This window comes from Rhinoderma darwinii, chromosome 7 (assembly GCF_050947455.1).
Source record: "Rhinoderma darwinii isolate aRhiDar2 chromosome 7, aRhiDar2.hap1, whole genome shotgun sequence".
In the NCBI taxonomy this organism is placed as follows: Eukaryota; Metazoa; Chordata; class Amphibia; order Anura; family Rhinodermatidae; genus Rhinoderma; species Rhinoderma darwinii.
In genome coordinates, this window is record NC_134693.1 from 13,348,383 (window position 1) to 13,366,348 (window position 17,966).

The 17,966-nt window shown below is 43.1% G+C and overlaps 1 protein-coding gene across 1 annotated transcript in view; it reads left to right on the forward strand.

Moving 5' to 3' along the window:
- Window positions 1–17,517, forward strand: part of IL12RB2 (interleukin 12 receptor subunit beta 2) — a 32,286-nt gene extending 14,769 nt beyond the window's left edge. The window contains 12 exon segments of the mRNA XM_075832076.1: window positions 215–393; window positions 1,623–1,759; window positions 3,583–3,730; window positions 5,422–5,501; window positions 7,122–7,332; window positions 8,685–8,876; window positions 9,118–9,219; window positions 9,696–9,851; window positions 10,618–10,761; window positions 12,611–12,698; window positions 15,074–15,173; window positions 16,721–17,517. Of these exon segments, the coding sequence (XP_075688191.1) occupies window positions 215–393; window positions 1,623–1,759; window positions 3,583–3,730; window positions 5,422–5,501; window positions 7,122–7,332; window positions 8,685–8,876; window positions 9,118–9,219; window positions 9,696–9,851; window positions 10,618–10,761; window positions 12,611–12,698; window positions 15,074–15,173; window positions 16,721–17,446 (2,263 nt within the window). The 3' untranslated portion in view covers window positions 17,447–17,517.
- Window positions 17,518–17,966: the final 449 nt, after the last annotated feature.

Sequence of the window (17,966 nt, forward strand, 5' to 3'; positions counted from 1 at the left end):
TACAGGAAGCTCCGGGATATGGAACAAAAAATGTGGTCACGGGGGATTTTCTTTCCTAACAAAATAGCCCCTCTGCAGGGACAAGTCAAGTCAAAATTAGATTTTTTTTCTACCCTACCACGATTTTCTAGCCAGATTATAAGAATATCCACAGAACTTTAGCAAGAATGATGTACAGATATTTTTATTAAAGTATTACAGTTGTATATTTCAGGCTATTGCAGAAAACACATAATATGACTGTCTTCAGCAAGTGTAGCTCACAAGCGAATCCGTCTCTCTTGCTGGCGGTCACGATCGCTGTGGGAGATGAATACACAGTTTTCGTGCGGACGTCAAATGAACTGGGAGAAAATGTCTCACTGCCCTACACGTTCACTTACATTGATGTCGGTGAGTGGCCTAATATATGATTGAGATATATATATATATGTATATATATATATATATATATATATATATATATGCTCCCGCCCTCAGCTCGCTGTATGCCTAGATTGTAGAAAATATCAGATATGACAGGATGCTAGGGACGGTTTTATGACCCAGCAGTTTGCATTATGCAAGTAGCAAACATTTGTAAATGTATGCCAGGGGCAGACTAAGAGTGGCTTGGGCCACAGGGCAATAATAATCAGTGGCCCCTTGCCAACCATTTAGAGAGAATAAAAATCTGAAATATTCCACCTTCTAAAAGGTGTTGCTTAGTCTGCTGTACTTTGCAACGTGGCAGAAAGCGTTCTGTTCCCCTGCAGTGCCACCACAGGAGAACTGAAGTATTACCTGGTGCCCAATGAAATCAATGTGCTGTGTGAGTCATGCACTGACGTGTCGGGTCCTCCAGAGTAAGGGTATGTTCACACGCTTAGCTAAAAACGTCTGAAAATACGGAGCTGTTTTCAAGCAAATAGCGTTTTTTGCTGCGTTTTTTATGGCCATTTTTGGAGCTGTTTTTCTATAGAGTCAATGAAAAATGGATCCAAAAATGGCTCAAGAAGTGACATGCACTTCTTTTTCATAGGCGTTTTGTCAATAAAATGCCCCGTCGGAAGAGAACGCCGTTTTTCCCATTGGAATCAAAGGGCAGATGTTTGGAGGCGTTCTGCTTTTGATTTTTCGGGCATTTACGGCCCAAAAAACGCCCGAAAATAAGTCATGTGAACATACCCTGAGGGACGCTCTTTGTAACTTCTTCTCACTCTCGGTAAAAGATGAAGATCCTGAACGAGGGACCGTTTCTATTGACTCATAATTTCTAAATGATGAAGCTTCTTGTTAGAAAGAATAATTTTGACCCTTTACCTATTACATACATTGTGCACATTCTGTAATATTAATAGATATCTCTTTATGTGGATGTGTTGTGGTCGCAGACAGGAAAAGTGAAGGTAATTCTGAGTATGAGGCCTGAGCGTGACTTCCTGCATTCTTATTATTGACTGTTACAGGTTATTTTTGCCTTTTATGAACGACCGTTCATCCCTATACATTTCAAACGAGCGTCATATCAACATGCTGTATTGTCGATTGGCACGGATTTATCTGCCCGTGTTTTTACCTCTGTACCAGCCCTTTATCTATGAATCAGTAAGCCTTAAAAAAAATTTCCTTCTGTGTCACAGTGAAGCCGTACCCCCCAAGTGAAATAAGAGTGACCTGTGACACATCTCATAACTGTACTGTTATCATCCACACCGATCAGGAGGTTCAACACTTTCAGCTACGGTATCGCATCACCCGTGTGAGTGTTTGGCAGCAGGTAATATTGAGTTTCTGTTTTGTGCATTGCTTTCTGTGTGTGCCCCCCATATAGTGGACAAATAACCATAACATACAGTGTCTTATTATAAGCGCCATAATTGTACCATACATTGGCTAAACATTTCCATACAGTTGCCTAAATAACAATACCGCCACCAGCATAAAATGCAAAAATAATATTAGTACAGTTCCTAAGAAGCAGTGCTATATGAACAAATAAATACCGCCATACAGTGCTCAAATATTACAAACATACAGTGTCTAAATAATACCAACATACAGTGTCCAAATATTACCAACATACAGCGACCAAATAATACCACCATACATTGCCCAAATATTACCAACATACAGTGACCAAATAATACCAACATACAGTGACCAAATATTACCAACATACAGCGACCAAATAATACCACCATACATTGCCCAAATATTACCAACATACAGTGACCAAATATTACCAACATACAGCGACCAAATATTACCAACATAGAGCGACCAAATAATACCATAGTGACCAAATAATACCAACATACAGTGACCAAACATTACCAACATACAGCGACCAAATAATACCACCATACATTGCCCAAATATTACCAACATACAGTGACCAAATATTACCAACATACAGCGACCAAATATTACCAACATACAGCGACCAAATAATACCATAGTGACCAAATAATACCAACATACAGTGACCAAACATTACCAACATACAGTGACCAAATATTACCAACATACAGTGACCAAATATTACCAACATACAGTGACCAAACATTACCAACATACAGTGACCAAATATTACCAACATACAGTGACCAAATATTACCAACATACAGTGACCAAATATTACCAACATACAGCGACCAAATAATACCATAGTGACCAAATAATACCGCCATACAGTGACCAAATATTACCAACATACAGTAACCAAATAATACCATACAGTGCTCAAATAATACCACCATACAGTGACCAAATAATACCACCATACAGTGTCCAAATAATACCATACTGTGCCCAAATATTACCAAAATACAGTGTCCAAATAATACCATACAGTGCTCAAATAATACCATACAGTGCTCAAATATTACCAACATACAGTGTCCAAATAATACCATACAGTGCTCAAATAATACCACCATACAGTGCCCAAATATTACCAACATACAGTAACCAAATAATACCATACAGTGCTCAAATAATACCACCATACAGTGTCCAAATATTACCAAAATACAGTGTCCAAATAATACCATACAGTGCTCAAATAATACCACTATACAGTGCCCAAATATTACCAACATACAGTGTCCAAATAATACCGTGTCCGTATTTCGGCCGCAAGTACCGGACCGAACACAGTGCAGGGAGCCGGGCTCCTAGCATCATAGTTATGTACGACGCTAGGAGTCCCTGCCTCGCTGCCGGACAACTGTCCCTTACTGTAATCATGTTTTCAGTACGGGACAGTAGTTCCACAGAGAGGCAGGGACTCCTAGCGTCGTACATAACTATGATGCTAGGAGCCCGGCTCCCTGCACTGTGTTCGGTCCGGGACTTGCAGCCGAAAAAAGGTCCGTCAATTACAGACGTAATGACCTCGTGTGAACATACCCTAAATATGCAGCCAGTGCCCCATAGTGACATCTTCCGGAAGAGTCAGTGCAACATTACTAGAACAACAAAATTGATAGAGCATGCAAAAAATTTCAAAAACATCAGCACATCCCATAAAAACGTTGGAGTAGAGAAATGCCAAACTCATTGTAATTGTGACCCATGTTCTCCCCATCCCGGCTGCAGGCAGAAATACTAAACAACAGATCCCTGACTCTGCACAGTTTACGTCCACTGTCACAATACGAGTTCCAGGCAGCTTGTAAATATGTGATCGACAGAGGAAAATGGAGCAATTGGAGCAGGGTTGTCACACACGAGACCCCAGAGGATGGTAAATATATATTTATAGAACTGATTACATCTGTGCAAAGACTCTAAATCAGTGGTCTCCAACCTGGGGCTCGCCAGCTGCTGCAAAAATTCAACTCTCAGCATGCTGGGAGTTGTAGTTTTGCCATATCTGGAGAGCCACAGGTTGGAGGCCGCTGCTCTAAATGATAGAATGCATTCCAGTTATCCATTATATTAAAATATTTGTTTAAAGGGGCTGTACCAGTTCAGAAAAACATGGCTGCCTTCTTTTAGAAACAGCGCCACACCTGTCCATGGGCTGTGTCGGGTATTGCAAAAACTGGTGCAAAAAAAGTGGAGTAGTTACCCAAGGCAGCCAATCAGATACTAACTTTTTATTTTACAGTGGCCTTTTAAAAAAAAAAACAAAAAAAAAACATAACAATGCATGGATCTGTTTGGTTGTCATTGGAAACGACTCCACTTTTGACAAGTTCCCTTTAAACCCCTTGAACCCTGCTGACCCGAGCCTGGGTCTGTGTCACCTTCCCATAAAGAAAGGCCTTGGTGTTACTTTTACCGCATCTTTTACTCTCTTTGTAAACTTCTCACGTCCCACACAGTTCACAAGGTGTAAAACGTACAAGTCTGCTGCATTTACCACTGAGCTCACACAATTCAGGCGGTTTTTCGGTTTTCTTCTGTAAACCCAGCACATTTTTTGAGATTTTATTTTTGCCGTGAATAGTTTCATTTTCATGAACTACACATTTCCTTTCACCTGCGTTACATAAGAAAAAAAAAAGTTTTCGCAATTGCAGCAAAGTGACAACCACTTTGGATGCTGTGCCCTCCCTTCCCCCACAAAGAAAAGGAGGGGAGCCGAGCGCCTCAGCCCTGGTGGTAGTTGCGGCCGTCGGTGCCTGGGAGCCAAGGACATAACTATAAGGGGTGCAGAATTTGCAGTCGCACACTGGCCTTGGGACATGAAAGACCTCAAAAGATCCCTCTGCACCATATGAGGAGACCAGTAATGATGCATTATAAAAGGGAACCTGCTCTATATATATATGGAGTTGCCCTTTACAAGTCAGTGAAAATGGGGCAAATTGTGCCACATTTATCATACAAAAATTTATCTTCCTCATACTACCCCGACCTGACTGCCATTCATATAGATCAGGGGTGGGGGACCTTTTTTTCTGCCAAGGGGCAAGGGCCATTTGAATATTTATAACATCATTCGTGGGCCTGTGACTCAGGTCAGGTGACTGGACTGGCCCACTCCTGGGCCGGCATGCACCGATCTCACTCAGAACGCTGCCACCTCAATCACTAGTAGTGAATAATACTACCTGGCTCCGTCCACCCTCCTCCTGCGGCGGTCTGAGTGAGGTCGGTGCGTGCCGGCAGGGCCAGGCCAAATGATTTTGCGGGCCATATCGTTCCCCACCCCTGATACATATGGACAGTGGGCTTTGCAGAAAAATCTCTTACTACGATAGATTTATTCATTTATATAGTGCCAACATATCTATCTATCTATCTATCTATCTATCTATCTATCTATCTATCTATCTATCTATCTATCTATCTATCTATCTATCTATCTATCTATCTATCTATCTATCATCTCTCATATCTATGCTATATATGTAACCATTCTAGAAAAATCTGTGTCTCATGTAGCTTTCACTATCTGAATTTGTTTTCTTTCTTCTTTTCAATCAGCTCCACGTGGAATAATTGAAGTATGGTACAAACTGCACAGGATCAATGACAACGTCCAAACAGTTAACATTTTTTGGAAGGTAAAATTGTACAATCTAGAACACTGGATACTGTAAAGTATCAGTTGAGTCATTTTAAAGAAACAGTCCAGGCAAAACTGATACACTGTGTTAGGCCCCATGCACACGACTGTGCCTGTAATCACAGTCCGTGATTACGGGCATGGCCGGCCGCTGACGGCCACCTGCATCTGCAGGCTATGCTTCCATATAAAGTATGGGAGCACAGTCCATAAAAAGCAAAACATATGAATTGTCCTATCTTTTGCAGAGCCTTTCTACGGCATGGACACCTTCCCGTAAATATACGGGGTGTCTGTCAGCCATAGAGATGAATGGGTGCGTAATTACGGGCAAAATCAACGATCGTGTGCATGGGGCCTTATACCTAATGAAGGTCCAAAGAGGCGGGACATGACATAAGCTTCTCTCTTTAGTGTTCATTGACACCCTGTGTCATGCTCCGCCTCCTCAGACCCTGTACTAGTCATAACACTGTGAATTAGACCTAGAGTGTTCCTTTAATATTCTAAGTAGATTAACTACTTGTATTTTTAAAAAGCTTTCCCAGTCATACCAATAATGCTTGAAGGGGATGTATGAGATTAGAAAAACATGTCTGCGTTCCTCCAGAAATATTGGCACTCTTGTCCATTGGCTGTGTCTGTATTCATGTGAAGGGGGATGAGCTGCATTACCAGATATAGCTACATGGGCAAGAGTGGCGCTGTTTCTGTAAGACCACAGCCATGGTTTTTTAATCTTATACAATCCTTTAATAACTGCATAATGTAAAGTTCTGCAACTTTCTAATATACTTTGGGGGAAGTAAAAAACAATACTATGCCAGTTTCCTAGCTTGGAAATGTTGCAAATGGGCCAAAAGTCGCCAAAATTTTGGGCCATTTCCCCCACTCTTGAAGTGGGCGAAGCTTTGTGGAAGGGCCGCTCCCTACCTAAATTTACGCAAGAATCTGACGCAAATTATAGTGGAATTCTATCGTAGATTTCCTATGGCCAGCCGAAGATATGTGTGGGCATCTTAATAAATTTGTCCCATCTTACTCTAGCTTGTTTTTTCTTATTAAGATTGGCGCAGTCTTAATACATCTTCCCCTTTGAGTTTCAATGTCTCAAATGTTTTTTAAAGCTCTGCTTGCTGTAAGTGAATAAAAACATTTTGCTTACATTTAGAGGCTAAAAACCTGTACAGATCTAAAAACTTCTAATAAGCCAAGAGCCTAGACATCAGCAAGCAAAAAAATAAATGTCTTTCCTATACTTATAGTTTGTTACAATGTATCAGTGCAGTTAAAATGTATTAGCCTGTTTAGCTTAGAGGATTGTCCAGACTGGATACAATTGTAGCAATGCCTCAGATGTGAGAAGTTTTAGGTCTGTGTTTTCTGACCCTGGATGAGATTATCCTAGAATCATTAGCATGGTAAACCACTTACAACTGCGGCAAAATCTGGCACATGTGAACCGGTCCTTTGGGGGGGGGGGGATGCAGGAACCGCTATTTCATTGATTAATAGGATTGCATTTTCTTTTATGTACTTATTCCATTTCCGTTATACCAAATGAGGCTTGGAATGAGCGTCCATGAATGTGAAATAGTTTTATGCATTTTTCTTCCAGTACATGAATTTATCGGACTTCAGAGGTGAGATACAGTTTTACCAAGTGATATTTCGAGATGGGCATCATAATATCTACATAGAGAACACCACAAACACGTGGCTCAGCAGAGACATGGACACAGAAGGGTGCGTGATAACCGTGTCCGCTCACAACTCAATGGGAAGTTCTCCTGCCACGTACACCGCAGTCACCACTCACAGTCTGGCAGGTAATCAGCCGCGTCGATGTTGTACCCTGCTCTCCACCACCTTTCATGGGCAGTAATCGCTGCTCTCAATCATTTTAATTCACCATCATTTTTAAGTGCCACAAATCATGATCCAAAATTTCTGTAAGGGGTATTCTCATCTAAGGCACCATGCACACGACCGTCATTTTTATCCGCGATCCGGAATTGCAGATAAAAGTAAGGATACATTCATTTATATGGCCCACGGACACCTTTTCGTATATTTACAGGTAAGTCTCTGGGTCATAGAAATGACCCGCAAAAAATAGGACATATACTATTTTTTTTAGACTTTATAATGGGAGCACAGCCCGCAAATGCGGGTGACTGTCCGCGGCCACAGACTGTCCACACGGCTATGGCCGTGTGCACGCGGCCTTAGATATTTATGGAATATCCATAGAATATGCCATAAACCTCTGATAAACGCAGGTCGCAGCTCTGGGACCCAGACCTATATCGAGAACAGGAAACACATGACCCCCGTTTCGCCTGGTATGACGACCACTGGCCGCAGATTCCAGTCAGGGGCTAGTGGAGAGAAGACTGTGCATCTCTCTCCATTCTGTGCAATGGAAGTTACGTAAACAGCCGAGCTATTGCTGCTCGGCTGTTTCCGTAACTTTCATACAACAGAATGGAGAGAGACGTGCGCATCTCTGATTCCGGTCATCAGCTGTAAGTTTACAGCGGACGCCCGTTGCTGATGGCATTGACTGCAGCTCTTGCCCCCCCCTGCCCCTGTCATTATTGAGGGAAGGACATCCCGTCTGCGCCACAAATGTATGATGCGGTGCAGGAAGGGTTTACCGGCATTTGCGTCTCTGAATGCGGCCGTGCACTGTACTTATGAGCATGGTTTGTTCCATCCCAAAGTCACTATACAACCACTGTATATGCGGTAGTGTTTACATTGACCCCTATACTGTGGCAAGGAACTAAAAAAAAATAAATCCTTTAATTCAGTTACTAGCATCGCTCAACAATGCAGTTTAATGAGATCGTCCAGGATTAGAAGGATAAATCCACTCCCCCCCCCTCCAAAAAAAAAACAGCACCACTCTTGCGCATGGGCTGTGTTTGGTATTGCAACTCACCCCTGTTCACTTTAGCACTGGAATACAGTGGTATAAGAACTGACCTGAATATACACAAACTAATTCTGCTGGTTTTGGAGAGCACATAATGTGGGGTCCTGAGCAGCCCCCTCTATGACGTCCATATGCACTAATAGGACATATAGACAGGGGTTATCCCACGTGCTCTTTTGTTGAAGACCAAACACATATTTCTTGTATTCATTCTATTTTTTTTTTTATTGCATTTTTAAGGTTTTCCATCTCCCACAAATGTCATTGCCATAACCAGCGGCCCAGAAAACATGACCCTCAGCTGGGCGCTGCCCTCTGAAATCGATTCGACTGGAGATCACATAGTAGCATGGGAGGATCCTACAGGGATGGATCAAAGTCATACAAACTGGATTAAAGTCCCGAAACGTAAAAGATCATTAACCATATCAGGTAACCATCACCTGCAGTGTATTTATAGACCACTAGGAGGCGTCACTCATCCGTGACAAATGTTATTGCTAATGTTATTTTTTTTTAAAAAGCAAAACCAAAAAAAAAACCACAATTTTATATATATATATATATACACACAATTTTACGGCAGTATGATATTTATATAGTCGAGTGGACATACAATTCTGTATCATATTAAATCGGACATATTTTTCATTACAAGTTATTTTCTATGCAGGTCACCTGAAGCCCCACATCTGTTATCAGTTTTATGTCTACCTGCTATGGGGAGGAAGAGCGGGGCTTCCTGGAATCACAAAGGGATCAACACAGCAGATAGGTATTTATATGTGTGACTATATTACTGCAGGCATCGGGCGATTATATTTATATATTAGAAGAAACAACTTCTATTATAGCAGTATGATATCCATTATATGACAAATGACTGTGTGCAGTCCCCTGTATGGTCACTGGAGGGCGATAGGTCACGGAGGATAGTGGGAGGAGCTCTCCTGTGCTCATTGTTGCCCCCTGCTGTGCAATCCATTTTGCCAAGAGAACGAGGGAAGGGAATACATCACTATAAATAAAAACATGGACCCGGACAGGTAAAATAACTTTTAGATCTGAATAGAATTTCCCTTTTTCTTTATACAAAATATTATTATTAGTCCGATAGTTGGGTTGTCTATATAACTTATAGTACGAAGGGCAGTGAATAAGCAACTGGGTTGTAACTTCCACCCCGGCAATGATATATACAAAGAACTTTTATTATATAACCGTGTTCTCTTGATTCGCTTGTGTCCACAGCACCACTGACTGGTCCTAAATTTATACATAAGGTTCACAAGAAAAACGCTATACTGGTCACATGGCAGGAACTCCCTGCCGAGATGCAGATGGGATGTATCATCCACTACAGCATATACCTAAGAGCTCCGTCACAGACAACTCGCATTATTAAGAGTGAGTAACCAAAAAAATCAAATACTAACAAAGGTGTTTTGTTTTGGGGGCGGGTGTTGTCGGTGTTCCCTTACTCCTACTCTGCAATGTGATCACCACTTATGCTAGTTGTACAGATGATTGGTGCTAATGACATAAGAGAACATGAGTGGGCTATGGAAGAGAGGGGGAGGGCTCCTGCTGCAGCCAGTTGCCTTACAATAGGGAAGGGGGAAATTGGTTGATCTCCAAGGACACACGTAGAAGAATTCTTTATTTCTCATTCTTTTTACGGGCTGAATGTGGTCACCTTCTGATACAAAAAAGGTAAACTATTTAGATAGCTACAGTGGCCTGTGTAACTATACGTAGGTCAGTTTCACCTTTGAAACAACGAAACCTATATAATTATAGGGTTCTATGGTGATCAATGTTCGGGTCAGTAGAGTGATACAAAATGTCTGGATGTTGGAGCCATAATACAGATTGCCTCCATATTAGGGCTGGGTGAAACTGGCCTTGAAGGAGTGTTCTCATCTTAAAAAAAAAAAAAAAAAAAAAAAAAAAAAGATAATGTCATATTCTGATATGTGGGACCTCCACTGATCCCGAAAATAAAGGGCCAATGTCCCTTCATTCCGAGGATCAGCAGTGTTTCTGGCAGCTGGACCCCCACCAATAAGGAAGTGATTGCATATCCGAGCGATATGCCAATACATCTTATAGTATGAAAACCCCTTTAACCCTCAAGCACATGGACACTATAAAACGCTATTTTCTTTTTCAGTACCTTCCAACCAATCAACTTTTTACGAGTGTGAGATTGATAACATCGAGAAAAATGTCCAGTACTCTTTGGAGATGACGTGCTCGAATGAATCTGGAGAGAGTCCTCCTAGTCCTCTCATGTCTGCGTACGTCCAGCTGGAAGGTGAGGACACGCAGAGGTTTTCTCTCATCGCAACCTTGTTTTTACATTTCTGCATTAATATATTTTTACTTGCGGCGGTGTTTACACGTTTTGGAGACGCTGTAGAGCCGGTCTTAGACATTTATTATCTTTCAGCCACCCCGGATTCCCAGTTATTGTTATTTCGATAGGGGCAGGAACAGATGTGGCTGCCATGGACCTATGTAATTCATTCATAATGCATCTTTATAATTGTCAGAGCTCATAATCCCTTGTATCAGATTTAAATAACCAAATTCTGCCCCCAGCGGTCACCACTTGGGGTACTTTACGTATACAGATTGATAGAAATCCCATTGAACGCAATAATAAATCCATCTTCCGCAAGCTCCTCTTAGTAATGGCTGCATTGTATCCGGTCAGACATAGGAGACATTGCTGGACCTGGGGAGTGGAGTAAACTACTAGACATAAAAGGTAATAGCCAACTCCACAACCCTAGACCACTAAAGAATGCATTGACCCCCATCACTACCCTGGACCACCAGGGAAGCATGCCAGGAGTGTAACTAGGAAAGACTGGGCCTCCCCAGCTCCCACACACAGCCCCTCCCTTAGAGATAGTGCCCCTTGTAGATTGTGCCATACAGCCCCCCTGTAGACAGTCACACCCCGCTTGTAGATAGCACCCCCACTTGTAGTCACACCCCACTTTTAGTATTATACAGCCCTCCCTTGTTTATATAGTGCCACACAGCACCCCTCCTTTGTATATAGTGCCACCCTGCTTCCCCCACTTGTATATAGTGCTGCACATAATCCGAGCGGGACGCTTGTGCAAGCCAGCGTGATGCAATGACGTCATCACACCGGCCTGCGCAGGGAGTCTTCCCAGCACCTTATAGGCTGCAGGCCTGCACGGCACCCGTTGTAGCGTCTCTTCCACTGTAGCAGCCATAAAGACTGCTAGCGGGAACACCGGGCATAGGGGGGGCCTGTGTCAGCAGGCAGCACCCCCCCCCCATGCTACAGGCCCTGTAGCAGCCGCTACAGTGGTAGTTACACCACTGACGCATGCATTAACCAGTGCACTTCCCAAGACCACCAGGGAAGTGGGCATAAAAGCCTGCGCTACCCTAAACCATCATAGTAGCATGCACTCATATTCTCAACTTCCCTAGACCACCAAGGAAGGGGGCATTATTTCCTTTCACTACCTTAGACCACCAGGGATAATATGTATAGTATTAGGTCAGTATTTTACATTAGTATTTGTATGCCTAAACCTGGAGCGGGTCCAAAATACGAAAGAGGTGCAAATCTTTCCATTATACGTCTCTGTTTATGTCCCACTCTTAGTTTTGGCTTACAAAATACTGATAGAAAATGCCGACCTAAATAAGCAATTGTGAATGAGGCTTTAAACTTCACTAAAGCTGCTGTCTGGTTACAGTATCATCGCTTTGATAAGAAGGGATTTATGCAGCAAGCCTTTTTTTCCCTGTGGATGCAACCACAAAAATTCAGTATATGTAAAACAGCAAACCAGACGAATAACCCGTGTGCAGTTTGTATATTTTTGGATATTTACAAACTACGCCGTGATATTTTCACCGCTCTCTAATAAAAGGTCTAAGACACTAAAATCTGTTTGATTGAGTTTGTCAGAAAAGGTTGTTCTTCACAGTTGGTGACCTAAAAAGTCACTCCATCAAGCCCCCTAAGGAAATTCTGAATTCGATCTTACACGTTACTTCACTGTCTCGTAACTTATAGACATCTCCTTACACTTCAAAAATACTTTCACTTTCATAAATGCACAATCCAGAAGTTCAGCTTCCTGTGACCTTCTGTTCACCTTCTTTTCTAGGGTCAGAAGACATACCGATGGTCGTGGTGTTTGCAGTTGTCCTCTTCTTTATAGGTTTTCTGTTCAGCATTGCATTGGCAAAACAGAGGTAAAGACACCCCTTATTTCATTATTTTCCTTTAAGGGATTGTTCCATAAACCACCATTATTGTTTTTTTAGAACGGACAATTAGACACAGTGGTGGATTAAGTAGACCATTGATGCAGAGCTGTTTCCCAAACTTGGGCCACCCCTTCTCCACAACCACCCTGCCGCATCTATAGTCAACACCACCTTTCTGTGCGAGCATTGACAAATGGGTTTTACAATTCCCCCTTGGCAAAGGGCGGTGTCCCTCCATACTGACAGTCTCTAACCATCGCTGACAGAATCACACTGCATAGGGACACATCAGCCTGACAATAGGAATGGTAACACCCATTCGTCTAAAGACTTTGGAATACAAGGATTTCCTATAACAGACACGTCAGAAAAGGTGACAGATTCTCTATAAATTCAGTGACTCACGATGCACAGGCAAAGGAACTAGACAGCCCGCTTACAGAGGACGATATCACCGATGCGATTCAGTTGTTGCCATCTGGTAAGACCCCTGGACTTGATGGCCTGGGGGCTGATTGGTATAAGGATAGCTGTGAGGTTGTGGTGCCCAGGCTTAAGGAAGTCTATTCTGCTGCTCTGGAGATGGGGGTTCTGCCGGCATCTATGAGAGAGGCCCTAATTGTGGTGCTGTTGAAGCCTGGAAAGGATCCGACTCTTCCAGATTCCTATCGGCCCATATCGCTGATTAACTCAGATGCAAAGATACTTGCCAAGATATTAGCTACCAGATTAAATAAAGTTATATTATCCCTCATCCATCCTGACCAAACGGGCTTTATGCCTGGGAAGGGTACGGATATTAACGTACACAGGTTGTTTCTTAATATTGATGCTGCACAATACGATACATCCCCTGGGTTTGTTCTCTCTCTAGATACATATAAAGCCTTTGATTCGGTTGAATGGAGGTATCTCTGGATACTGCTTTCCAGTCTAAATTTTGGTCCCAGATTTCTTGCTCTGGTCCGTCTGTTATATGAGCAGCCCGTTGCTAGAGTGAGAACAAATCTGGATGTCTCTAAGCCCTTCTCTCTAGGTCGAGGTACGCGCCAGGGTTGTCCACTCTCCCCTTTGTTGTTCGCTCTTGCGATTGAGCCTCTGGCGCTGGCAGTTAGGCGTTCCTCTTCCATTATTGGTATCCCTCGAGGTTCACTAGTTGAGAAAATATCCCTGTATGCAGATGATACTTTGGTGTATCTGGCGGATGATGGTCCTTCGTTGTCTTCACTCTTGCAGCTGATTGACACTTTTGGGGCGTTCTCGGGGTTGTCGGTTAATTGGTCTAAGTCAGTTATGTTTCCTCTATGTGCAGAGTATCGCTCCCGGCAGGGGCTCCCTGTCCCGTTGCAGGTCGTGTCTCAATTTACGTATCTTGGGGTGCGGATCTCCCTTAATTTGTTACGCTTTCGTGAACTTAATCTTTGTCCCTTAGTGGCCTCTACTGAAAAGCAGCTAAACTCTTGGAGGAACCTCCCCCTCTCATTATATGGTAGGATAAACCTTTTTAAAATGATATATCTGCCTAAATTTCTTTACCTCCTACATATTTGTCCGGTTATTTTGCCCAAACAATTTTTTTGCCACTTGGATGGGATTCTACGTGGGTTTTACTGGCAAGGCGGCACACCCCGGTTTAGTCTCAGCCTTATCCGTAGAATATTCAATGAATGTCTGATAAATGCAGATCCCACCTCCGGGGCCCACACCGATCACTAGGAACGGGGCCCTCCTAACCCCCATCCCATCTTCTTACTGTGTCACTAGGCTCGCTGGGCTACACCGTGTACTTTAAAAGTTAGTTTTTTTTTTGTAATTTGTTGTTTTTCTAAAGTCAATCATTCAAAACCTTAATTGCAAATATTTTAAACTGGATGCACTTATATGTGGGGAGAATACTCCAAATTCCATTTACAGCAATAGAACACCTGGCCACTGTGTTTTTACGCAAGCAGGTCATCAGAACAGGAGTTAGAGCACCATAGGCTCCCGTTCTAACCAGCTGCGGGAGGTCCAGGTGTTGCGTCCTTATTACAGGCTAAAAAAAAAAGCACTTGTATTATGCACACGTAAAAGCGGCCTAACGCCCCATGCACACGAACGTAAAACCACCTGTAATTACAGGCCCATAGACTTCTATTGGCCACGGGTACCTTCCTGTTTGCTTACAAGAAAGGTGCCCGTGCCGTTTTAGAATATAGAACATGTATTACGGGCACGGTCGTGTGCATGAGGCCTAAGTGTGTGTGTAGAAAATCGTAGCAATTCGCTGAGCAAATGCAGGTCCAATACATTACATTGATGGTATTGAGGCAGGACGTTTTCTGCAGACTATACATATATTTTATATGTTCTCCTTCTAGACTGCAACTTTTCTTATCAAGAATCCTTCCCCACTGGTGGAGCAAGCCGGTCCCTGACCCAGCCAATTGTGAGTGGGCCAAGGAGTACATTTCGAACAAGGTATGGTGAGACGCAGCTTCATGGAAAAAAAACAAAAACACAACTAACGCCTCCTGCACACGACCGTGTGCGCCAGAAGAGTACCATCAGCGATCCGAGGAAAGATAGAACATGTTCTATCTGTCCTTGGATCGGAGACTAGGATCATTTTTCACAGACCCGATTCACCCGCTAAAGTGAATGGGTCCGTGAAGACTATCGGGTGCCACTCCGCTGCCGTTATAAACGGCCCGAGTAGCACAACGGTTGTGTGCATGAGGGGTCAGTTTAGTCATAAAATTACCAATTGACTTTAATAGGAGTGTAGTGGGCATGCTCGGTGACATATACAGAAGACTCTATGCAGTGAGGATGAAACGGAGTGGTGTCCATCCCCTACTGCCGGTGGAGTTATCTGCCTTTTACTTGTATTCCAACTCTGGTTGTTATTGGAAACAGTCAACAAACTAGTCAGACACACCCTGGGCTGAGCCTAAGGGGGGATTCACATGAGCGTGTATTCGGTCCGTGCGGGCCGCGTGGTTTTCACGCGGCACGCATGGACCAATACAAGTCTATGGGGCAGTACAGACAGTCCGTGCTTTTTGCGCAGCGTTTGTTCGCTGCGCAAAAAGCGCGACAGGTTCAATAACTGCGTATTTCGCGCATCACGCACCCAGTGAAGTCAATGGGTGCGTGAAAACCACGCAGGTTGCACGGAAGCACTTCCGTGCGAACCGACTGAAACAGCGCACCAGCTGTCAAAAGGATGAATGTAAACAGAAAAGCACCACGTGCTTTTCTGTTTCCGAACGTCCAAACGGAGTGTCTTTGCGATGAGCGAAGCCGGACAAGCGAACCGAACTTCACCGGGTTCGGCCGAACTCGTTTTGGCCGAACCCGGCAAAAAAAATTATTGGTACGCGACGTCAGGAGATAGTCACTGTCCATGGTGCTGAAAGAGTTAAGCTGTTTCAGCACCATGGACAGTGACTTCCGATCCCAATATACATGAACCTGTAGAACAAAAAACGAAGTTCTGACTTACCGATAACTCCCGGCTTCTTCCTCCAGTCTGACCTCCCGGGATGACAATTCAGTCCAAGTGACAACTCCAGCCAATCACAGGCTGCAGCGGTTACATGGACTGGCGCGTCATCCAGGGAGGTGGGGCCCGATGTCGAGGCGCGTCACCAAGGCAACGGCCGGGAAGTTCTCGGTAAGTACAAACTGTTTCTTTTTTTTCAACAGGTTTTTCGATATTGTGTTCGGCATTCACTGTCGAGGGTGCTGAAAGAGTTAGCTCTTTCAGCACCTTGGACAGTGACGGGCGTCGACTAGACTCATCTCTATGATGGCGGCTGCGCGAAAATCACGCAGCCGCGCATCATACACGGATGACACACGCAGCTGTCAAATGGATTTTGCGCGCGCAAAACGCTGCGTTGTTTGCGCGCGCAAAAACGCAACGCCCGTCTGTATCTCCCCTAATAAAGGGAGAGCCATTATGTAGATCAAGTCTATATGTGAACTCTGAATATAAAACTATTTTTTTTTATTTCTTGAAGAAAAAAAGGGAGATTCTTACCAACATTGCATCACATATCTCGGACTATAAAGAAACAGACACACTAGAAATAGAAGAGATGACCACAGAAGAAGAGGAGGAGTCGCCACGGTCATCAGTATTTAGTGATAAATTAGACATTGCAACCATCAGTGTCACTCAAGAGGAGAATAGCATAACCCCTAAGGAAAATTCTGAAGATATTTCACATGCTCGGACCATAAAACTTGTACAAGACGGGGCAAACAAATCCCTAGAAGCTGATTCTCCACCATTAGTCTACCATCAAATGAAGCCATCAGACTACCTGGTCCACCCCGATATTCATTCTCTGGTCCACCATCATATTAAACCATCAGACTACCTGATCCACCAGGATTTTAAACCATCAGACTACTTGACCCAACATGAAATTAAACCATCAGACTCCCTGGTCCACCATGAACTAAAGCCTTCTGACTTATCTTTACCATGGTGAATTAGATAATCAGCTTTTATGGTCCACCATGAGATCAAACCATCAGACTATCTGGTCCACCAAGAAATTAAAGTGGACTATCTGCCATCTAATATATTGACCATGATGGAGGATCATAACAGAGATCAAAAAGACCTGTTCCAGCCCCAATTATTCTTACCCTCAGGGAAAAGGACCAATAACACAATTACTCTAGACAATGTACAAATCAACTTTCCATACACGTGCAGCGAGTACAAGGTCTTGTAGTTTTTAGAAAACATCGCATGTGCATTTTCAGAACCAACGTTCTTATTGATCTAATGCAAACAAAAATAAAAAAGGGACTTTGCAAATAGCAGATTTAAAAATAAATAAAAATAATGGTGTGTGTATACAGCTCCCATGCAGATCTGTGTGTCTCTATAGATATGGACTACAATCCCCCAAAAAAATTGCAAAAGCGTACGTAACCTTTAAGAGGATATCAGACAAGCACCTTTAGGTTACGTGCGCACACAGTTTTCAGGCGTATTTCAGGGTGTCAACGCGCAAAAAAACCCGCTGGCTAAGCGCCTACTCCGTCTATTAAAAACGGCGTTTAGTTCAGTTAGGGCGTTTTCTTACACCGCTGTTTTAAAAAACAGCACTTAAAAAGGAGTATGCTACTTCTTGAGCCGTTTCCATAGCATCAATGGAAAAACTGCTCAAAAAAAAAATGCATCAAAAAGACGTTTTCTCATTCAAAAACGGCTAAGAATCAGAGGCGGCTTTCCCTTGAAAACCGCTC